The sequence below is a fragment of the Rhincodon typus genome, chromosome 4, assembly GCF_021869965.1.
Source record: "Rhincodon typus isolate 14 chromosome 4, sRhiTyp1.1, whole genome shotgun sequence".
NCBI lineage: Eukaryota > Metazoa > Chordata > Chondrichthyes > Orectolobiformes > Rhincodontidae > Rhincodon > Rhincodon typus.
Window position 1 is genome coordinate 66,119,903 of NC_063335.1, and position 20,251 is coordinate 66,140,153.

At 39.6% G+C, this 20,251-nt stretch overlaps 1 protein-coding gene across 1 annotated transcript in view; it reads right to left on the minus strand.

Annotated features, from left to right (window-relative positions):
• Positions 1-1,403: 1,403 nt before the first annotated feature.
• The window catches only part of sntg1 (syntrophin, gamma 1), a 175,819-nt gene continuing 156,971 nt past the window's right edge, over positions 1,404-20,251 (minus strand). The window contains exons 15-17 of the mRNA XM_048596124.1: positions 18,614-18,706; positions 6,772-6,882; positions 1,404-1,535 (exon numbers count right to left, since the gene is read on the minus strand). Of these exons, the coding sequence (XP_048452081.1) occupies positions 1,404-1,535; positions 6,772-6,882; positions 18,614-18,706 (336 nt within the window). The remainder of the gene's footprint in view (positions 1,536-6,771; positions 6,883-18,613; positions 18,707-20,251) is intronic.

Genomic DNA, 20,251 nt, shown 5'->3' on the forward strand with positions numbered 1-20,251 from the left:
TTTGTCTTATATATATTATATATATATACACACACAATAAAGACTCTCTTTAAAAAGACACGGAATATTGTGCCATTGTTCTGTTAGGATTTTCTTTTAAAACATTATGGTCCCTAAGAAAATTTGGAAAAAAAAAGCCAAAAGCAGAAAGGCAAAAATGTAAAAAACAAATTTGAAAAATCCATTTCACTTTGTGATGTACTGGTCTACTACTTAGCGATGTTCCAGTCTACTTCTTTGATTTTCCAATGTAAAACCCATGTCAGAAGATATTGCAACACATGTGGGCAATTTGTGAAATCAATCTTTGCACTTTTACAAGATTAACAGAACACACGCAAAAATGTTTTTAATTTGTCCACTTACATAGTGGAATCATGTTATTTAATGTTAGTACATCTATGAATCTGTGAAGTTTCTCTGCCATCAATTTTTTCAAAAAATGATTATAGAAACTTTACAATGAACGATTTACATGAGTTGTTTGAAGGACTTTTGAAGACATATTGGATGTTTAGTTAGTAGTATGACTATGATGATTTTCTTTTAAAAACCAGCTCATCTGGTTAAAATTTCACCAGGAGCTTTTATCAGAATGTTGTAGTTCAAAATGTACAGATAAATATGGAATTTATGCGTATATTTTTAAGGAATTAAAATTGCATTATACTTAGCTAATGATGGCCATAATAGAGAAATGTTATCTCAGTCTTCACAGCATGTGTAAACAGCTCACAGATGAATGAATTATTATTGTTATTTTTACCCATCACAATGAATTAATTTGTGTTATCTTTGCTCATGAATTCATATTTATATAGTTCAGAAGCTTAACATGGAAAAAGTAAACACTCAGGGCTTATTGTAAAAATAAGGGCATTTCCACTACAAAAATTATTTCACATAAAAATGACCTGCTGTGCCCATTTGAATCATAATTTCTAATCATCACATTCCTCAACTCTATCTTGGATAAAGCACATTTTCATATCACTTAAATGTCTTGTAAGTTCATAAAAATTTCCATCTTTGGAAAGCAGAAGCACATTGAATTGAGGGGGTGCTTTCACAGAGAAATCTTCAATAAGAAATCTTATGTGCGTTAAGTTCATCAGTGGCACTCTTCATTCAGGAAGTATCTCACAATAATATTTGATTGTAGTTCATGACAAAATTTCAGCATTAAAAAGAGAAAAGCTACCATATCTGTAAACTGTTGATGTTTTAGTTCAACTCATTCAAGTGACTGTTTGGAAAAGATGGAACAGAAGAAGAATGAAAGCTGACAACTTTTCTCCTGAGCTCGAAGCATGTTATCGAAACCCATCACAGCTATGCTATGTTAAATATTTATCTTTAGCAGAGCAGCAACAATTCTTTCAAACTGGACAAAAAGGAGTCTTTCAGTTACTGTACTTGGCCTTCCCAACAACAGGCTGGCTTCCAATGTAGAGAGGATCCATGCAAGCAACTTTAGCAGCAAAAAAGGAGTGTATACAATGAAGTACTGCGAAAAGGTTGGAAAATTCCAGCTCCTGCATTAAAAGAAAGGAGAAAATATTAATAAAAAGGCATAATTGTGATTTTTGATTTTCACATATTTTAACTGTGCCTGGTTGGCAGATGTCAAATAGGCGGGCAGTTAAAATCACTTGCAGAACTCTGTCGCCTCACAATCCCAGACATTATAAACACAAGCTTGAAAATGGGTCAGTAGTGCCTATGTAGATGAAATGAAAATTTAAATGAAAATTGAACTTGCATAACATTATGGAAGCTAGACCGCTATTACAACCCTCAGATTGATCAGGACAGTTGTTACAGCTTTCTCACATAATGGGAGGAAGGGTTGCACCAGGATTAACAAAGTTTGTTTTCTTAACTTTCATTCCAGAGCAGTTGGACAGTTGCTCTGCTCCTCATAAAATGAAATAGGGCAGCACAGTGGCTCAATAGTTAGCACTGCTGTCTCACACCACCAGGGACCTGGGTTCAATTCCACCCTCAGGCAACTGTCTGTGGAGTTTGTGCATTCTCCCTGTGTCTGTGTGGGTTTCCTCTAGGTGCTCCAATTTCCACCCAAAGATTAGGTGGATTGGCCATGCTAAATTGCCCCATAGTTTCCAGGGGTGTGGATTGGACATGGGAAATGCAGGGTTACAGGGAAAGTATAGGGGGAGGGGTCTGGGTAAGATGCTGTTCAGAGGGGCAATGTGGACTTGTTGGGGTAAATGGCCTGTTTCCACACTGTAGGGATTCTATGAAAGCATATCTGCCACCTCTTTCTTTTAGTTTAAAGATCTTGAAAGATTAACTCTGCTTCTTTCTCCAAAGAAGCTGCCAGACCTGCTAAGTTTCTCCAGCACTTTGTGTCTTTGTTGCAGATTTCCAGTAACTGCATTATTTTGCTTTTATTACAAGGAATGAAAGACCACAGTTGCAACTTGAGGTCTTTAAAGAAAACTGGAGGATTTGTTGGTCAAAAGCTAATGGAGGATTCCCATTAATTTAGTGCCTCGAGGAATAGCTGGATTTCTAAGGAGAATTCAAGAAATTTGCAGAGGGCCATGGCATAACTTTTGGTTTAGGTGCCTGGATAAATGAATGAACCTTCAAGATTATACAAAATAAGTGAACTCTTGGAAGGAAGTAAAATGTAGAACTGAATTCACAGGACAGCTCTTAATAAGCTCTTGTGTTAAGTTTGCAGTGCTTACTTTTGTCTTATATATATTATATATATATACACACACAATAAAGACTCTTTTTAAAAAGACACAGAATATTGTGCCATTGTTCTGTTAGGATTTTCTTTTAAAACATTATGGTCCCTAAAAAAATTTGGAAAAAAAAAGCCAAAAGCAGAAAAGCAAAAATGTAAAACAGAAGGATTTGTTGGTCAAAAGCTAATGGAGGTTTCCCATGAATTTAGTGCCTCAAGAAACAGCTGGATTTCTAAGGAGAATTCAAGAAATTTCCAGAGGGCCATGGCATAACTTTTAGTTTAGCTGCCTGGATAAATGAATGAACCTTCAAGATTATACAAAATAAGTGAACTCTTGGAAAGAAGTAGAATGTAGAACTGAGTTCATAGCACAGCTCATATTAAGCTACTGTGTTAAGTTTGTAGTGCTTACTTTTGTCTTATATGTATTTTTTATATTTACACACCCACAATAAAGACATTTTTTAGAAAGACATGGAATATTGTGCCATAAGCTTTGACAAGGTCCATCATGGCAGACTGGTACAAAAGGTGAAGTCACATGGTATCATGAGCTGGCAAGATGGATTCAGAACTGATTTAGTCACAAGAGACGGAGGGTAGCAGTGGAAGGATGCTTTTCAGAATGGAGGGTTGTGACTAGCGATGTTCCACCGGGATCAGTGCTGGGACTTCAGCTGTTCATGGTCTATATAAATGATATAAATGGAGGAAAACGTGGCTGGTCTAATTAGTAAGTTTGCAAACAATACACAAATTGGTGGGGTTGTGGTTAGTGAGGAGGTTTGTCAGAGAAAACAGCAGGAAAGCAACAGTTGGAAGTATGGACAGGCAAATGGCAGAGGCAATTTAATCCAGACAAATGTGAGGTGATGTATTTTGGAAGGTCAAGTACAGGTGGAAATTATACAGTGAATGGCAGAACCCTTAGCAGTATTGATATGCAGAGGGATTTGGTCCACAGGTCACTGAAGGTGGCAGCGCAGGTAGATAAGGTAGTCAAAAAGGCCTATGGCATGCTTTCCTTCATTGGAAGGAGTACTGAGTATAAGGACAGAAAAGCTATCCTGCAGCTTTATAGAACTTTAGGTAGGCCACACTTGCAACATTGTGTTCTGGTCACCACACTACCAGAAGGATGTGGATGTTTCAGAGAGGATACAGAAAAGGTTTACCTGGTATGGGGGATTTTAGCTATGAAGAAAGGTTGGATAGACTGGGTTTGTTTTCATTGGAACACAGGAGGTTGATGGGCAACCTAAGAGAAATTTATAAGACTGTGACTGGCATGGATAAATTGGAAAGTATGAGGGTTTTGCCCAGGGCAAAGGGGTCAATTACTAGAGGACACAGGTTCAAGGTCTGGGGAGGGGAGGGTGGAGTTTAAGAGAGATGTCCAAGGCATGTTTTTCACACAAAGGGTGGTGAGTGCTTGGAACACGGTGCCAGAGGAGGTGGTGGAAGCAGACACAATAGGAGCATTGAAGAAGTATCTGGACGTATACATGAAAAGGAAGGGAATAGAGGGATACCAATTCTGTAGTTAGGACAGTTTTTGTATGGAAGGGCAAAACATTGTCGGCACAGGCATGCAGGGCCAAAGGGCCTGTTCCTGTGCTGTATTGATCTTTGTTCTTCAATCACCTTAAAAATACACGTTGCTCCAGGCCTGTCTTACACCTTCCCATTGATTGCTGACTGATAACTGCACTGTATATGGAAAACTAATAACAGTAACAGCAGCTTTCATTTACACAGTGTCTTTAATGTTCGAAACATTCCAAGGTACTTTACAGAGCTCTGACTCAACAAAAATCAACCCAACGCTATGAGAAGAAAACACTAGAAGACATGAAAAGCTTGACGAGAGGTGAGTTCTAAAGGAGACAACGGATTCAAAGACACTTAGGGAGGAAATTCCAGAACATAGAGCTGAGGAAGTTAAAAGCATGGTCATCAACAATGGAGAAAAATCATTTCAAGATGTGCACAAAAGGGTAGATATACATATACTGACAACACAAATCAGGAATGTAGTACATGAATTTCAATGCCATTGTGTATGTCACATGCCTGATTGACTAATTTTATCAGTGGTGAATTAAGTAGCCGTTCCAGTGATTGTTATCCAATTGAAGCCAAGTGAGAAGGCCAAAGGTGCCTGAGGTTGGATGATGAAGAATAAGGTGTCTATATATTGACAGGCCCTAAGAGAATGGATACGAACATTTTTTCATGCACTGGGGCCAACAAGGCTAGCCTGATGATCAAACTCTCCACAGCCAGCATCAGAGCTAATGAAGGCAGCTTTTATTGATGAGGAATTCCTCCTTTAGTTAGAATGGAAGGCCCTATTGGAAACTGGAGATCTCTTTAAACAGGTGTGCTTTCACAAATCTGTTTTCAGTATTTCCTGTGTAGCATTTAACTGTGTTACAGCAGTTAAGTGTCTTCCTCAAGTATAAATAAATGACTTCTTGGAAACCACATTATCCTATTATGAGTGTAACATTATCAAAAATAAGAAGGTTCAGTTCTCAGAAGGAATGAAAACTAATCTTTAAATGGAGGTGAGCAAGAGGACAATGGTCATCCAATGTTATGAGTATTTGTCCCATGGTCATTGGCCAAAAGGATTCAGACAATTGTTTGACACAGCATGAGCTGTGTAACCCTAGAAATAGGGTATCAATAAGTTCTCATAAGAGTTGGGAGTCCTCATCAGGCAGACCTTTTAGGCAGCAGACCTCATCCAGCGGACCTCAGACAGCTGCCTTATCCAGATGCAAGATGGGCCAAAGAGAAGAATGACTCGGGGATCAGTTCCCTAACATCTTGGCTACAGAGCAGGATTCTGCCTTCAGAAATTTAAAGAGACTAACAGCTGCAGTAACAGCCTGTTTGTCATCTAATATTAGTGAACCATTCCCAATTGGCACGGTTGTATACTTTTCTTTGTCTAATTAACTAACACCATCCCGAATCTGTTACTTATTAACTAACTTTATAATCAGAAAATTGCTACAAATTTTTTGACTGACTATATTTGGTAACTGTGATCACAAACCCCCAAAATCAACAGACTCCACCTTCAGGATGCTGCCTCAGTTTACCTTTCAGTGGTGAGGGCCTAGGGGGACACAGTAATGATATTGACAAATTCTCATGTCATTGTGAAGTGGCTACTAATTGACCAACCAACTGGAATAATTAGTTGTCCATCTCTGGGCAGCGGGCAGTTGAACTACAGCCATTCCCCATTATAAGAATATCTCACAGTTAAGAGAAATGTTCAGTTAACTTTGTTTCTCTCTCCACAGATGCTTCGGAGTTTCTATTTTTAGTTTAGATTTCCAGCATCTGCACAATGAGCTTTTAGTTAAGACATCATTTCACTCCAAACCCTTTCTGCCACCATTTAATGCCCCTTCCACCCTTCCTGCCCAACTTCAGGAAGCAGGTAAAATTAAGCCCTTGGATTGAATGTTTATCTCTGAAAGCTTTTAGTGGAATTGTGTATGCACAGTTTTGTTTTGTTGATCAAAGTATACTGCTAAAATGCTCCTTTCCTAAAACACATCAGGGACATTTCTCTGATGCAAAATAGTTTTTTAAATATACTTTCTCCATAGAAACTAAATAGTACTGCTGCATATAATTTATTCAATTTATGTCACATGTCAGTGGCCTGATTTCCAGAAGCCAATCTGAATAGATTTTAGATTAAGAGTGCACATGGAGATCCATGTGACCTGCCCTCTGAAGACCTCAACTGCCCATTCTCCAGCTGAACACACAAGCATTCTAATCATTTCACTGGAGGATGCCAAAGTATCTAAATGAATAACGCATGTACTTTTCAGGTTAATATTGTCTTGGGAAAGTTCAATTGTTCACCTCATTTTCTTCAATCAGTTGTGATGTGGACAGTTAGCCTGATTTATTTTCAATTTGATGAAAATATGCCACAAAAAATACAAATGCAGCACATTTTAAAAAAAAAGTGCAGATTTGTCTGGTCCAACACCTGTTTCACACTACATTACCTTTGCTTCAATTTGTTTAGTGTCAATGTTCTGGAATAAAAACTTTATCTTGCTTTTTCCATCATCTGAAGAGCCTTTCAGCTGTGAAAATTTATATCTCCAGAGAACAATCTATAAAAGAAGTATAAAAAGTCAATGGCAGAGGTTTTTGGATGATACAATGCTGACATTTTATTTCAGAGTGTATTTTAATCTTGCATGTGAAATATTTGCTTAGTAGGAGGGCTAGTCTCCGATCAAACATATAATGTGCTAAAAATAGCTTTACTTAACTGGCAGAAGTCATGAGAAATCACTGAGATTATCTTCCTCTTCATTCACTCATTTGTTAATTAACCTTTGAGTAATAAACAAATTGAATTCCTGTATACTTTCCTGGAAAATATATTGAGTCTCTATTTGACATTGAAAAATTAACCTTTGATTGCGTTCTGTCTCCATCTCCACATAACAAATTGCATCTATTCATTATATTCCATTGATTAAGCTTTCTTATTTTATACAAAGCCACGATAGAGGGCTGTTTAATCTTTGACAGTCATTAATAATGAAATGTCAACACTGAGTTGCATGAGGAAAACTATTTTTAAAGTAATTTGGAGTGTAAGCAAATCAAGTTCAACACAGCATTAGAACTATTATTGTGTAGAAGTGGCCACTCAGCTCTCCAAAGAATATTCTAAGTTACCACCTACTTTCCACGTCCTTACACATTACGTCTATGCAAATAATCATCTAAAGCCTACTTGAAAGGCTCATTGACTCTATCTCAACCATATATCCGGGTAGTGCATTACAGACTTGAACCATTGATTGAGTGAAAAAGTTTTGACATGTGTCATATTTGCAAATCATTTTAAATCAGTGTCCTCTGCCTTTTATGTAGGGGAACAGTTTCCCTCTTTCTAAGCTATCCAGACCACCCATGATTTTGAAAGTATCTATCAGATATTCTCTCCGTCTACTTCTGTCCAAGAAGAGTTCCAAATTCTCTAACATATTCTTATAACTGAAGTTTAATCCATGGAACCATTTTTTGTAAATCTTTTCTGCACGCTCTCCAATGTGTTCATATCCTTCCTACAGTTTGAAACACAGAAGTGTACACAATTCTCCAACTGAGATCTAACAATGTCTTGTATAAGATTAGCAAGAACTCCTTGCTCATCATTGTATGCCCCTATTAATAAAGGCTAGAATACCCCACACTTGTTTAACTGCTCTCTCAATCTTAGGGGCAGCATGGTGGCTCAGTGGTTAGCACTGCTGCCTCACAGCACCAGGGACCCAGGTTTGATTCCATTCTTGGGCGACTGTCTGTGTGGAGTTTGCACGTTCTGCCCGTGTCTGTGTGGGTTTCCTCCTGGTGCTTTGGTTTCCTCCCACAAGTTGGGTTGATTGACTAAATTGCCCCGTAGGTGGGTTAGATATGGGAGATGCAGAGTTACAGGGATAGGTCTGGGCGGGATGCTGTTCAGAGGGGTGGTGTGGACTCAATGGGCTGAATAGTCTTTCCACACTGTGGGGATTCTGAAATTCTATCCTTTAGTGATTTATGCACATATACGCTCAAGACCCTCAGCTCCTGAACGCCCGTTAGAATTGCACGCCTATTTTGAATTGTCTGCCCTGTTCTTCACAATACTTTTCCACATTGAAATTGATCTGCCTCCTCCATGGCAGGTGGTGGGATTTGAATTCAATAAAAATATCTGGTATTAAGAGTCTAATGATGACTGTGAATCCATCGTCAGTTGTCAGGAAAAAACAATCTGGTTCACTAATGCCCTTTAGGGAAGAAAACTGCCATCCTTACCTGGTCGGCTTACCTGTGACTCCAGACCCACAGCCGTGTGGTTGACTCTTAACTGCCTTCTGGGCAATTAGGGATAGGTAATAAATGCTGCCCAACCAGCGATGCCCTCATCCCGTAAATGATTAAACAAAAAAGGCCCACCGCTTTCTGGGTGAAGAAATTTCTCCTCATCTCAGTTTTCCCATCAGCCTTTCATTTCAGTCTTTATTCAAATTTGGTTCTTATCCTATTGAAGCCAGCACTATCCTGGTTAATTAGTCTTATCCTGGACCTCCTAATTAATACCCTCATCCTAAATCTTACAATACAATGATTATTGTCTCCTAACTGATCTCCCACTGACATTTGATCTATTTGCTTCAAATCATTTGCAGTCACACTGCATTTTTTCTGGGTGGATTGGATAAATACTGGCATAGGATATTTTCCTGAATACAGTGCAGGATCATTTGCTCCTTTTTAACGTTATCACTATCCAAGTTTACATTAAAGTTTCCAGTTTAACCACTCTATAAAGTTGGCATATCTCTGTAATTTCCCTGCAGACCTGTTCCTCTGCATCTTTCCAATACACCATACCATGCAATGTAATTGCAACCTTTTATGGTTCTCAGCTGTAGCCAGATTGATTCTGTTCTCAAACCCTTGGGTATACTCTCTTACTCAGTCACTGCAATGCTCTCCCTAACCAATACAGCCAACCCTCAATCATCCATTCCATTCAATCTTTTCTGAACACCTTAACCTAGTGTATTTAACACACAGTTCTCCCTTCCTTGAGTCAGGACTCCTTACTATTGCAACATCATATTTATACATATAAATCTGTGCCTGTAACTCCTCAGTCATACAGACTACTATTTACATACGTGTATACTAAACTTAATTTAGACTTCATTACTTTCTACTTCACTCTGACATTCACTATACCAGTGCTATCCATCTCTCCAAGTATTTTGTGCACCTGGGTATTCCACTTTAATATCCTCTCTTGGTTCCCACAACCCTGCTGAGTTAGGATAAAGTCCTCCTAGCAACACTAGCAAAACATCCTGCAAAGAACTCAGTCCCAATGTTCTAGGAATCTCAAGCCCTCTATCCTCCATTATCTTTCAGCCATGCATTCATCTGCCTATCTTCCTATTTCTGTACTTTCTTGTGCATTACACCAGGCATAATCCAAAGATAACTACATTTGAGGTCTCGTTTGCTCATTTGCTGCCTACTTCCCTATATTTTTATTGCAGGTCCACATTCCCCATCCTACACAAACACTTCAAGATTTTTTTCTTCCTGTTCCACATAGTATGAATTTTTTTTTCAATAATATATGCTACTGACAAAAATAAGCACGCACAAATTTTTGCACAGTACTAAATAGGTATTTTTTGAATGTTCCATAAATAATTACAAATGAATTTAATGGTTTAGAATGGAGAAATTTGACAATAGTGATTTGTGTGTTTTCGCATCTTTAACACAGTAAAATGTTCCAAGATGCATCACAGGGGAAATATCAAATAGATTAACACTAGGAAATTCTAGGGCAGATAATCAAAAGTTTGATTAAAGCCATAGACTTGAAGGAGTGCCCTTAAAGAGCTAAGCAAGAGAGACTGGGGAGCATATAACGTCGCTTAAAAACTTGGCAGGTGAAGGCTTGGCCGCCCATGCTAGGGGGATTAAAATTGGAAATTTTTAAGGGGCCTGAACTGGAGGAGCAAAGATGTCCTGGAGATTTGTAAGGCTGGAGGAGACTACAGAGAAAGTAAAGGGCGAGGCCAGAGCATGACTGCAAACAAGGATGAACATTTTAAATTTACGCTGTCAGACCAGTGGTCAATGCAGGTCAACAAGTAAAAAGTAAATTATTTTTCAACTTATCCAATGCGGTTTGCACAACCTTTATTTTAATTCACTCATGGGATTTAAGAGCCATGGAAAGGCCAGCATTATTGTCAATCCCTTACCATTGCTGAAAATGTGAGTTGCCACTCCAAGGTTCCAAGCATAGTGATCAGTGTCAGCATAACCGATCATGGCACTGATGTCTGGTTCTGGAAGTAGGTGCTACATACGAACCAGGGAGTGTGCACAGATGGAATAAAATGACAGGGAATGTTGTTTGCAATCTTTCAAGACATCAGTTTAGCTCAATGGTAACACTCTTCCGTCACAATAAAATTGTGTCAGCAAGCACCACTCCTGCACTTGATCATATTCCCTAAGTTGAAACTTTGCAATGCAGAGGGAGTGCTGTCATGTGAGAGATGACTTTACGGGAGATGTTCAACTTGAGGCCACACTTGCCTCAAGATTCTATGTGAAGGATAGAAGGTTCTCTTATTATATTGATCTCAACTGCGTTATGCTTCAAAGAAAATAAATCATCTGTATGTATGTTTGTATTTTCATACTCGTTGCTTGAAACCTGGCTAATGCATATGGGTATGTAACAGCAAAGAATGCAGCTTCAATGGCAATTTACTAATTTTGATGCTATTTTCGATATTCCAATGATAATAAGATAATGTGAACGGTGAGTTCTTTCTCCTTTCTTTATAAACAGAAGACGCAATAATTAGATATGATTTTATGACACTCATAATGCAGGCTTGTTGATTTGTTTTTGGGGGTTGAAGAGTCAGCTTTGCCTCAAAATAGTTAATCTAAATTGGTTAAATTTTGCAGAAGTTGCATCTTTCATCAACAATTAACTGGCCACCGATATCTAATACAAACCCAATGACACCCATAGTTACCTGAACTATACACCCACACACCCAGCTTTCTGCAAACATTCCATTCCCCCATTTTCTCAGTCTCCATCACATCTGTTCTGCTGATGCCCCTGTCTCCAGACAGACCTTAGAAATGTTCACCTTTCACCACAACTGAAAATACCCCACCACAATAAGGCCCTTAGCTGTATCCTACCCATTTTCTGCAATTCTGCCCTCACCCCTTCTCTTCCCTCCCTCAGTAATGATAGGGCCCCCTGCTCCTCACTTTCCACTCCTGCAGCATCCACATCCAAAGGTCATAAGCCATCATTTCCACCACCTCCAGCAAAATGTCACTACAGATTGTATATTTCCTTATCTTCCCTGGTCAGCATTTCACAAGGGCCATTGTCTCTGGGAGACCCTAGTCCACTCCTTCTGCACTCCTGACATCTCCCTGGCATCCTCCCATGTAATCACAGAAGGTGCAACACTTGCAAGTTTACCTCCTCCCTCCTCACTATCCAAGGCCCCAGGCACAGTTGCAGGTGAAGCACTGATCTACCTGCTCTTCACTCAACCTAATTTACAGTTTTTGCTACTCAATGTGTTCTCCTCTACAGTGGGGAGAAAAAATGTAGATCAGCTCATTTCTGTCTATAAAAAAGATCCTGAGCTTCCAGTTGCCTCCAACTCAACATACCACCATGTTCCCGCACCACCATTTCTGTCTTGGGCCATCCTGCAGTGCTCCAATGAGGCTCAGTGCAAGTTGGAAGAACAGCATCTCATTTCCACTTCCACCTACAGCTTTCGGGACTCAATATTGAGTTCAATGATTTTAGGGCCTGATCACTTCCTTCCATGTCCTTTACCCAGCCACATGCCCTAGGCCTTGTCATACCATGGGCTGTTTTCAGCACAGCCAACCCATTTTCACTGACTAACGGGGTCCCATTATCAGCTTTTCTCGTTCCCTGGCTTACTATCAACCTTTTATATTTCTCTCTCCCCCTCTCTTTTCTCCGCCTATCAGTTTAAGCCACTGCTGGGCTGCATTCAAAATTGAACCAATGCAGAAAGTTATGTGGAAGACCTCCCGATCCACTCTTATGACTCCATCATAGCTAAAAGCAATCACAGAGACCAAGTCTTGTTGTTATTTGTACGCTGCTTGGTCACAACCCTGAATTTTCCTGCATCTATCAGAAAGAGATCAGAAATAGAAAGATTGACAGATATACAGATGGAGCTCAAGCTACAGTTCCAGTGGCAGAAAGTGATGCAATATCGGTGCTGTTGACCAAAGCCCTCAGGATTTCTGAAACTGGGTTGGAGGTCCCATTGATAGTCAAAAGGGCATGAAGAGAAAGATTTGTTGTCAACAAGAAAAAGAAAATTCCAGCAAAGAGAGATTCTGAAAATTTAGGAGGGTGATGTTGCCAATATCACATCGCTCATTAATTCCACAATTATTCACTGTGACAAATACTTAAATAACCACACTTGGTTTGTCAAGCAAATTTGAACACATAAACACCACACAGACACATGCTGGAAGTGTGACACAGCCTTACAATTCATTTCAAGACAAGACTTTTTAAAAAAAGAATGAGTAAAAAATAAAGAGACTGTCGCATTGTCCACTTACGTGCCACCACTGGGGCCTCTGACTGCTGCTGAAAACATTTCATCTCACTGATCAGTAAAAATAATGTGACAGCTTGTCTGAACTATTATCATCTCTGAACCTCTCATGGCTCTAGGGCCAATTTTCTACTAGATTAACAATTCAACAAGGCAGCAGGAGGGTGTTTAGGAAAGGGTGCTGAGGCCCATCTTTTTAAATTAGGACATAAATTTCTCTAACTCCTACAGAGACATGCTCACTCACATTGCCAGTGACAATACAATAGCATAAGGGGAACACCCATCTGTGTAATAGATCTCTGGCCTTTTTCTCAAGCCTTGTGACTGGGCCTCACCAATTCCCAAACTGCAGGAATAACAAAAACACATCCCATTAAGTTCTGAGTAAAATCATAAGGCTCTGAAAATGTTAACTTTGTTTCTCTGTCCATAGATGCTGTTAGACCAGCTGAGTTTCTGTATATGTTTTGGAGTTCCAGCATCCACATCATTTTGTTTTTATCCTGTGAAGTGTCTCTGTCAGGTAATGATATATGACTTTAATAAATGCAATGACTTGAAATTCAGTGATTAAATAGGTTCACAAACAATATAAGTATTTCCATGCTATATAAAAAGAAGCTGATTGGTTTATATCCATATTTCAAAATGGAATATGTGAATGGATTTGAATTTTCAATAATTTGAAAATGCTAAGACACTTTCACTATTGATTTATCATGTAGCTGACATGGCAGTGAACTTCAACTGACTTTACAAATTGTGATATAAAGAAAATGATTCTCTATATAGAAGAGTTTGATCATGCAAACGTACAAATCAAAAGGGGCAGTAGGCCAATTTGTCACTTGACCCATTTTTGTTTATTTACTCAAGGGATGTGAGCATCACTGGTTCAGTCAGAATTTATAGTACATCACTAATTGCTCTTAAGAAGCTAGAGTGGGCTGCTATTATGAATTTTTAAAATCCTTGGGGTGTAGGGACACCCACAATGCTGTTAGGAAGGGAATTTCAAGATTTTGACCCCGCAGCATTGAACAGGGATGTAGTTCCTAGTCAGAATGGTGTGGGGTTTGGAGGGAACTTGCAGAATCCGGCTTTCCAATATACTTGTGTCATTTGCCTTGCCAGACAGTAGAAGCCGTAGGTTTGGAAGGTGCTGTCTAAAGAGCTTTGGTGAATTTATTGAAGATACTTTGGTATAGATGGTACATAATGTTGGCATTGTGCATCTGTGTTGAAGGGAGTGAATGTTAAACATGCAAAATAGGAATAAAAGTAGACTATTCAGTCCTTCAACCGAGCTTGCCATTCAATAGTATCATGACTGATCTGTTTGTGTTTCAAATTCTGCATTCCAATTCACTCCTGGTAAACTTTGATTCCCTTGCTTTAAAGAACTTGTCTATTTCTTGCCTTAAATATATTGAAGGATCCCATTTTTACCACCTTTTGATGCAACAGATTCTAAAGTTGCACAGTCCTCCTAGAGAAAAAATCTCTTCTCATCTCTGCCCCAAAAACTGATTGATAGAGTGTCAAACGGTGTTGAGATTCTTGGGAGGTTTCTCCCCAAAAATCCTAGCAAGTTTTTTTACAGTATCATCCAAAACTCAACTGTAGTGCCCCTCTTAACTGATGCTAGCCTGATTCAACCACTGTCAGTGGCCAGAGGTACTCACCACTGCCTGGATATGCCGGGTTGGAATGCCATCCCTGTCAAAGGCACCACATTTGCACACTCAGACTACCACTGACAGTCTGGGGCTGTCCTGCAGGGTTCATATTATTTGACCCAGATATGGCAGTGGAGGGACATTTTGGTGCCCCAATTTGTGGACAGAAATCTAGAATTCCTTATGCATAGGGTACTGCAGGGGAGGGCCATACTCTTCCCCCAGGATCACTAGAGGAAGCCATGACACCAGACCCTGAGAGCCTGGTCAGATATTGTTGTCTGAGAGAGTGTTGGAGTCTCAGTCATTTGGAGGCATGCCCAGCAGCATATGAAGAAGGTCAATCACCTTCTCAGAATCATCAGGGTTTGTGCCACTATCTGCTCTCTGCTACTTCATACTATATCTCTGTTGCTGTACTCACCTCCCACCAGGTCCTACGCTCACTCTTGCATACATAATTTATCTCCACTCGCTTTCACCCACCACAAAGCCCACATTACCAACCCTGTATGGCTTCAGTACTGCCTACTTATTTGCTCCATTCCACACCTACACCAGCACTAATAGCTATGTCAGCCACTTTCATCTCACTTAGTCCCTCCCTTTGTCTAATTCCAGGAGAAATTGGCCCACAGTTGGGTGGAGAGAATCAAGATGGATGGTGGTATGCCCTTACCCTCTATAAAAAACATAATTCTAGCTCCGGATCAGGTGATACTGGGACCACTCCTGTGGAGATGCAGAAACCTCCATGACGTGGCAACCAAATAAGAAGCATTGTCCGTTGCTGCACCTCTCTATTATTACCAAATCCCCACTAAGCTTCTAGCCATGGAAACGTATTATTAACATGTCTGAACTTCTTTGTCTCTCTCTTCTTTCTTTGTCTCCTGCACGTTCCTGTGGAACCATCATGGTGTTGGCATCCAAGTGGCTGGTCCCACAGGATTTTCCCTCTAACATTTCTTATGAACAAAGAACAGATGACTCAGAAGTAGCACTGCCAAGGCTGTCTCCCATGCCCTTCACTAGGTCAGATACTGACACCTTTAATTAGGTTAGAGTTTGGAATGGCTGCTGCTGATTATATTGCTGGTATGTCCCTTATCCCCCTACATCCCTCAACTTCAGCCCATCATGTCATCATGTCGACGCTGGTCAACATATATCTATCTGTTTGAATCCCATTTTCCAGGATTTGGTCCATAGCCTTGTAGGCCATGGCATTGCAAATGCTCATCTAAATCATTCTTAAAGTCTTGAGCATTCGCATCTCGACCATCCTTTTAGGAAGTGACTTCCAGATACCCATAAGTCTCTCAGTAAATATATGTTTCTTCAAATCTGGTCTGCTCCTTAAGTTAAAACTGTGTTCCCTCATTATTGATCCCTCTAATAAGGGGAAGGTCTCTCTCTACACCCCTCAGAACTTTGTACACCTCAATCAGATACCACCTCAGCCTCTTGTGCTCTAAAGAAAACAACTCCTATCCAGTATCTCTTCATAGCTTAATCATTCCAGCTCTGGCAACATCCTGGTGAATCTCTTCTGCACCCTCTCGAGTACAATCACATCATTCTTGTGGTGTAGTGACTAGAATTGCACACAGTACACCAGTCGCAGCTTAAATAACATTTTATATAACTTCATCATAACTTTCTTGCTTTTGTATTTAATGCCTTGACTAATGAAGGCAAGTATGCCATACACCTTCTCAGCCACCTTATCTATCTGTCCTGCTGCCTTCAAGGATCATCCAACATGCACACTAAAGTCTCTCTTGATTCTCTTTAGCTCCTAAGGTACAAGCATTCAACATGTACTCCGTTATCTTGTTAGTCCTCCCAAACACAACATCTCACATTTTTCAGGATTAAATTCTATTTGCCCTCGTATAGCCCATCTGACCAGGCCATCTATATCTGTTACAAATCTCTTCACAGTATTCCAGCCATGTTCTGACTACTGCCTTATGTAAAAGCAAAACACTGCAGATATCAGAAATCTGAAACAAACACAGACAATATTGAGAAATTCAGCAGGACTTGCACAATCTGTGGAGAGTTAACATCACAAATCCTGTATGACTTTTGGTCAGAACTGAAAAGTATTGGAAATTTTTTAATACGTTTGACAAGAGGCAGAGGAGGAGCAAGGGGCAGATGGTGTAGAGGCCCAGTGCAAAAGACAAAGGAATTGTTGATGTTGCCGATAGCAACAAGGAGGTGTAAAATGGATATAAATTAATGTTTGAAAGTGAAGAAATTGGTCTTCTCTACTAAGAGCAAAGTAAACAAGACACAAACAATAAAGTGTAAGAAAAATGGAGAATTGACATAATATGATTAGTTTCTGAAGTTATAGAATTCAATGTTGAGACCTCAAGGCTGTAAAGTGACAAAGCAGATAATGAGGTGTTGTTCCTCAAACTCATGTCATGCCTCATTAGAACAATGCAGCAGGCCCAGGTCAGAAATGTTAGTATGACAGCAAGGTGATTTGTTGAAATGGTAAGCAACCGGTAGGTCGGGGTTATTCCTACTGTCAGAACAGAGGTGTTCTGCAAAGCAGTCACCCAATCTGCATTTGGTCTCACATTTTTCAGGATTAAATTCTATTTGCCCTCGTATAGCCCATCTGACCAGGCCATCTATATCTGTTACAAATCTCTTCACAGTATTCCAGCCATGTTCTGACTACTGCCTTATGTAAAAGCAAAACACTGCAGATATCAGAAATCTGAAACAAACACAGACAATATTGGAGAAATTCAGCAGGACTTGCACAATCTGTGGAGAGTTAACATCACAAATCCTGTATGACTTTTGGTCAGAACTGAAAAGTAAAGGAGATCTTTCAGCTGAAACCAGTCCCAATCAGTCTCCCGACTTGTCCTGGTCAAAATCTATTTCTCCCACACCAATGTGTGAACCACACACTGAACTCTTTAATCTTATTTACCCTACTTTGATTTGTTCATGGCTTAAGTTACAATCCAGTGATTGTTATTGTTGAAGTTTTGATTTTTAACTAGACCCTGGTTGCTCATACTCCCTCAGCAGATCCTCTTACCTAGTTCTACCTATACTGTTGTTACATTCACAAACCACGACAGCCATATCACCCTCTTCACAATCAAAGTTCCTCTCCAGTCCAGAACAGGTGTTCTGATCCCTGGGATTAGGCAGGCAACATAACAGTTTCTCATTCCTTTCTGCAGAGCAGTATGTTCATTCCCCATCTATACGATCGACGTCTACTGGATTTCTGTCAACTTCACTCACTGGAAACAGTTTTGCGTACCCCAGTCAGTTTGCCCATCCACACTGCAGATCAAGCCTGATCCATACAAGTTGTAAAACTATTGCATAACCTGAGGCTCCTGCTTTCTCGATTCCATTACTTGCCTCACTTGTAGTCATTACTTCCTATTCTTGATCATGCAGCAAATTAGAAGACCTCAATCTAAAGGGTAACCCTTTCCCTCCCTGATGTATCGCAATGTTTGTAACTCCACAACAGTCCTCCCGTTGCAGAGGCAATGCAGACATTTAACTGTGGCTTACACAGGAGTCCAAGAGTTCCCACAATCTACAGCCACAACACACCGACTGCCATGCTACCTTTATGTGTTACTTAATTTATTTTTCATTATTAATAAATTAATATTCATAATACTTCAAACCTTCATCACTCACATCACTAAACAAGAAATATACTTAAAAATACAGACTTATCACAGTTTGTATACAATAGGGAATTTGTTCATATTAAGTTATCCATGTGGCTGCAAATATCTGATACAAAGGATTTTCTGAGAGGATATCTAATTAAAGTGCACCTTGATTTATTTTTTAGGCAGCTTTGTGATAAAGCTCTATAAACTCAATTGATATTTTTGTGCTTGAATGTTGAGTAAGAATTTCTAACTAAATCATTGCTAGTGAAAAGGCAAACTTCAACTTCTTACCTTTGATGCAGCATCGAAGCATACAAAACCCATATTGAAGTCTATTGTCAGTCCCATGAGGTGACTCTCCAGCACACAAGCATAAGTCTTACACTGAAAGAGTAGGAAACAAAGTATTGCATATACTGTACAGCTTCTGGTCACAGAGTTTGTACTGAAACACATAATAAAAAAATCTGATGATCAACAAAAGAAACACAGTCAGACTGACATATATTTGAGGTCATCATGCCAGATATTATTTGAATTGTCAGTAGATGATATGGAGGCCATTTGTTACAAGTTAATGCATCCTCTCAGTAAGGTCTCCACTGCAGCATCTAACTATTTCTTAAATGTTTAAGGGGTGTTTATTTTCACCGGTCTAGAAGTCTACTCTATATGTTGTGCAGTCTTTGTGGGGGAAAAAGATTTTCTAACAGGAAGCTTATCTTTTACAAGTTTGAACTTGTGCTCCTTATACCCACCTTGCAATTTCTCATAATAACTTTTCTATTCTCTTAATTATCTTAAGACCTTCTCTCCAATGTCCTCTGACATAATGGAAGAAAACTGTTGGACTAGGATGGATGTCAAAGCAATACACAAAGCATTTGACAGGCTAGCTGTACTTGAAGTTGATGACATGAATGGATAAGAAGCATCCAACTCTACTGTAAGATGTGGAAATTATAGAGGGATTGGCTATATCCTCACAATCCTCATTAGATACGGGCACAAATTGAATAGAATGCAGAACTGTCAATGTTACAACCTTCTTCAGAAAAAATTGGTGGCTGGATAAACCCAGCAACAATATGTCAGTCTATTTAAACATTATTGCGTGAAAGCTTTTAGAAATGACAACTTGGAATAAAATTAATAGTCACTTGGTCAAACATGGGTTAGTTAAGGACAACCAGCACTGCTTTGTTAAAGTCAAATTGAAGGAATTGGTGAGGATTATGAGGTTAAAGGGGCATATATGTCTGTAGGGATTGTATCTTAGCCTTTTGGCTAAGATGTTGGAGGTTGAGCTGAGCTGCTATTGGTGGATTTTATGCAGGCTTCAGCCTAATGTCAGTTCAGTGTGTGGCCAACCACAGCTGTGACCTCAGCAAATGCCTAAGCCCCAGGCAAGGCTGTTTGGAACATAGTCAGGGTGACTGTGGCAGAAGGAACGCAGTCAGTCAGAAACAAAAATAGAAATTTCTGGAAAAGTTCAGCAGGAGAGAAGTCAGAGTTAACGTTTTGGGTCGAGTGACCTTTCCTCAGAACGACTGGAACTTCTTCGTGAAGAGGATCCTCCTGGGTTGCTGTGGGTTCCAAGAAGTGGATGAATAAAGTGTATTTTTGCAAAATAAAATTTCTGTCTGTACAATTTCATTCAGGGTATTTCAATGTGTATTCCACAGCGTGAAGCAATTTGAATGTCACATGAAGGTATTTGAGGAGAAAGGATGAGGGGCAGTTGGCAGCATGAATCTTCATTGTCCAAGTGGAGAGCAGCTGGGTTGTTACAGTCCATATATATAACCCCCACAGTTGGGCAGCAAATACCCTGATCTTCCTGGGAGGTACATACAGCTTGAAGGAGGTAGCACTGATGTAGTGAGATAACAAGGTGCAGAGCTGGATGAACACAGCAGGCCAAGCAGC